The sequence below is a fragment of the Pteropus alecto genome, unplaced genomic scaffold (genome assembly GCF_000325575.1).
Source record: "Pteropus alecto unplaced genomic scaffold, ASM32557v1 scaffold1279, whole genome shotgun sequence".
In the NCBI taxonomy this organism is placed as follows: domain Eukaryota; kingdom Metazoa; phylum Chordata; class Mammalia; order Chiroptera; family Pteropodidae; genus Pteropus; species Pteropus alecto.
Genome location: NW_006443126.1, coordinates 2,855 through 7,208, shown reverse-complemented (window position 1 = coordinate 7,208; position 4,354 = coordinate 2,855). Strand labels below are relative to the sequence as shown.

Here is a 4,354-nt window from a genome sequence, read left to right as displayed (position 1 = left end):
TCTTTTCTCTCTGAGCCTATGCTAAAAGCTTAAGGGACGTTGCTGAGCAAGGCAGGGTAGAAATGTTTTCCCTGGGGGTGACAGGAAGCTTTGGGTTCAACAAGGTGAGGGGTCATCTCATGTTCTTTATTTTCTCAAGGAGCAGTAGACTTGAAGGAGGTAAAGGAAAACCAGTATTTCTCATAATAAAACAATATTCATAGCCTCTGTGTTAGGGGGCCCTCAAGACCAACTTCAGGTTCAATGTTTGGCTAGAAGGACTCACAGAACTCAGAAAAGCTGTGATGCTCACATTTATGGTTTATTACAGTGAAAGGACACAGATTAAAATCAGCAGAGGCAAGAGACGCAAGGGTCATGGTCTAGGAGACACTTGATGTGAGCTTCCAATTGTTCCCTTTTGGCGGAATTGCATGGATAGCATTTAGTTTTCCCATCAACTATGCAGGACAACATATATGAAGTATTGCTAGCCAGGGAAGCTTATCTGAGCCTTGGTGTCCAGGGTTTTTATTGGGGGTCTGTTGTGTAGGCATGAAGTGCCTGCTGACTTAATTACTCATTCTTCAAAACCCCTAGCAGTCAAGCTAATACAGCATTGCCCAGGGTCCAAGGTGAACAAAAACATATGTTCACTATAAGTTACACTGTCAGCATAGACTACCTGGCATGGCTAAAGACTCCAAGTATATACTAATACACATTTATCAAGCAGGATATTCCATGGATTCAGAGGTTACCTCCCAGGAACCAATTAAGGTCCACTTCTTTCTTTGAGATGTGCAGATTTTGAGCACCCCTAGCCCTCTGAGTTAACCCTTTACTTCATATACCCTGTGGTTGGAAATAGAAGAAGCAGCTTCTAATGGGGATGAGTAGCTGAACTCTTGACTCCTGAGATCAGTTGGCCCAGACACCCCCATACTAGTCTTGGGATTCTGTGTCTCCTTACTACACAGGGTGGGCATTGGCTTCTTAGCACTCTTTTCCTGCAGTCTGTGAACCAGGTGAGACATTAAATGCAACCTTAATAAAAGCTTGGGGAAAACACAAGTTAAGTAAACAGAGAGTAACATGATTCCAACTGTCATGGGTAAAACTCAGCTCTACGCATTCCTTATAATCCTAGAACCATTGGGCATAAGCAATTGTGAAAACTTGGAAGGGCTTCAGAATTCTTTAACCTATTTGTGGTCATCATAGAAACATTTATGGTCAGAGACTAGAAATAGTCCATGCAAAGGCAAGAGCCACCTCTGTTTATTTTCAACAAAATCTCCAATCTGAGGTGCAGAAAAATGAGAGATTTTATGCAGGTGAATGGTTTGCAAACCAAGGAAATGTAGTGTCTGGTGTAAACCAAAAGTGTGCTCTATTGAGTCAGAGGGGAGGCCGCCTTTTATAAAGAGAGGTCCTGCCTTGGTTGCTGATTGTTCCATTGATATGCAAACGAACAATCCAAATTTGCACAGTCTGATTAATCCAAATAGCATTATCCTAATATGTTGGCTTTGCGTGTTCTGATTGGTCATTATAGATCTGCTCTGATTGATCAACAAGATTCAAATGATGATATAGCTGCTCAGTTCTAAGATGGAGCAGGTCTCACCCCATTGCTTGGAAGATGAAACCAGGAACTCTGTTATGGCAGGAGCACAGTGCAGGAGGCTGGCAAACCAGTCTATGGCTTTTTCCTGAAACTCAGAGTGTGTGAGAGGTCTCTGTCAGCAATGGCTGCTAGACTCTGGTTATGAATTTGTGCTCACTTAACCACAAGGAGTCCTTGACAGTTATATTCCTTCTTGAGGTTCACATTATAAAACATCCTACTCCACATTTGACCATGGGGAACTTTGCCTGGGATACCAAACCAAAATTTCAGTCTCTGGCCTCACCCCAGCACATGGTGAGTGGTCTGTGTCCTCAGTGGGCTCCTGTGGGAGCAGGGTATATTACTTTGCTGGGGCTGCCACAACAAAGTAGTACCATAGACTGGGTGGCTTAGACAACAGAAATTAATTTTCTTATAGTTTTGGATGGTAGAAATCTGAGATCAAGGTGTCTGGAATCTTCTGAGGCTTCTCTCCTTAGTTCGTAGATGCCCATCTTCTCCCTGAGTCTTCACATGGTCAATTAATTCTTGTATATTGATTTTGTATTCTGCAACTTTACTGAATTTCACATAACTTCAGAAATCATCTCTGTAAATGAGTTTGCAGTGCAACACTTCCAAAATAGGTGCACATGCTATCACTTCTGAGGATATATTTTAAAAGCATGAGATCTTTTTTTTTTTTTAATCTACACCATTACTGAAGATAACAGAAAATGCCAGGTTCTATTCATACAAAGTTAAAATGACTGGTTATAAAGTGAAAAAGAGAACTCAAGCTATAACCTTAAGAAAAGCAGGAATAAAACATGAAAGACCCCAAAATATTTTTTCTTTAAAACATATAAAATTTGGAAAATTAAAAATATTGAACAAAGGAAGCCAGGATTTCTGGTCTTCGGTATTGTGTACCTAGCTATTCATGAGAGTCCTTTAACTGCGTCATCCCTGACAGCCACTGCTCTGATGAGGAGTGTTCCCAGGGCCCCCTTCATGTCCCTGTTCCTCAGACTGTAGATGAAGGGGTTCAGCATGGGGGTGACCATGGTGTACATCACTGAGGCCACCAGAGTTATCCTAGAGGATGAAGTGACTGCAGAACTGAAGTAGACCCCAAGGCCTGTGCCATAGAACAAGGAGACCACCGACAGGTGAGACCCACAGGTGGAGAAGGCTTTATACTTGCCCCCAGCTGAGGAAATCCTTAGGATAGAGGAGAAAATCCGAGCATAAGAAAAGAGGATCCCAGAGAGAGGGAAAACACCTAGGACAATAGTCATAAAATACATTGTTGTATTATTGACAAGAGTGTCAGAACAGGCAAGTTTCAGGACTTCAGGAAGATCACAAAAGAAGTGTGAGATTTCCATGCTTGTGCAGAAAGATAGCCTCAAGACGATCAATGTCTCAAGAAGGGAGCCCATGACACTGATGCACCAGGACCCCAGGACCAGCAGCCCACAGAGACGAGGGTTCATGATGACCATATAGTGCAGAGGGTGACAGATGGCCACAAACCGATCATAGGCCATTACGGTCAGGAGTAAGTTGTCCAGGCATCCAAACATAATAAAAAAATATATCTGGCTAAGGCAGCCTGCACAGGTGATAACTTTGCTCTGTGTCTGGAGGTTCACCAGCATCTTTGGGATGGTGGTGGAGGTGAAACAGATGTCAGCGAAGGACAGGTTGGATAGGAAGAAGTACATGGGCATGTGGAGGTGAGGGTCTGAGCTGATGGCCAGGATGATGAGCAGGTTCCCAATGAATGTGACCATGTACATGGAGAGGAAGAGCCCAAAGAGAAGAGGCTGTAGTTCTGACTCCTCTGTGAATCCCAGAAGGAGAAAATTTCCAACTCTTGTTTGGTTTCCTCTTTCCATGGGCTATTGAGTTTGGCCAGAAGGAGGAGAAGAATAACACAAAATTTACTACAAATAAGCAATCATTAGAATGATAAAAATATCCTTAATCCAAACCCACAGAAATCATAAAGTCATTCATTTTAGGTACTGGTTGGCTGTCTTTGCTGACAACTGGTGGTTGCTATTGCTACCTAGGAAAATGGTCTGTCTCTAGGTTTAGTGTTTCTCAAATTGTGGTCCCTGATCAGCATCACTTGGGAACCTATTAGCAAGACACATTTTTGGGCCCACTTCACCTACTAAATCAGATATTCTGAGCATGGAGCCAGTTCTCTGTGATCTTCCAGGAACTCTGATATACACACAAAGTTGAGTACTACTTCTTGAGTAGTGGTCAACTGTATCCATAAGCAATCATTCCTTTCCCAACATCCTTGACGGTTGCTCTTACACTTTTTGCTCAGTACTTGTGGGAAAGGGGAATTCCCTAAATCTAGGTACACCTACCAATCATTGAAAGGTTCCTTAACTGTGCTGTAGTTTCTATATGTTAGATCCTCAGGACCTTGGGTACTCTTTCTCCTAACAACAACAAGATAACCAACATTATTATTAATCACCATTTATATTTCATTTATATTATCAATATTCCCAAGTAAAATAAAAGGTGATTTTTAAATATAATGTGCTAGTGTTCCTAAATACTGAGTGTGTCTTTTCTCATGAATTCATCTTTTTTTAGCTTTATTAAGGTATAATAGATTTATAAAAAAATTGAACCTATTTAATGTATATATCTTGATAACTTTAAACATGTGCGTACACCTATGATGCCATCACCAGAATCACGGTTATAAACATAATAATCACCTCCAAA

At 41.5% G+C, this 4,354-nt stretch overlaps 1 protein-coding gene across 1 annotated transcript; it reads right to left on the bottom strand.

Annotated features, from left to right (window-relative positions):
- Positions 1-2,532: 2,532 nt before the first annotated feature.
- Positions 2,533-3,495, bottom strand: LOC102897799 (olfactory receptor 7C2). The gene has a single exon (XM_015598214.1). The coding sequence runs from the start codon at positions 3,493-3,495 to the stop codon at positions 2,533-2,535; it is 963 nt and encodes a 320-aa protein (XP_015453700.1).
- Positions 3,496-4,354: the final 859 nt, after the last annotated feature.

Coding starts and splice junctions, on each gene's coding strand:
- LOC102897799 (XM_015598214.1), bottom strand. CDS start 3,495: ATGGAAAGAGGAAACCAAACAAGAGTTGGAAATTTTCTCCTTCTGGGA.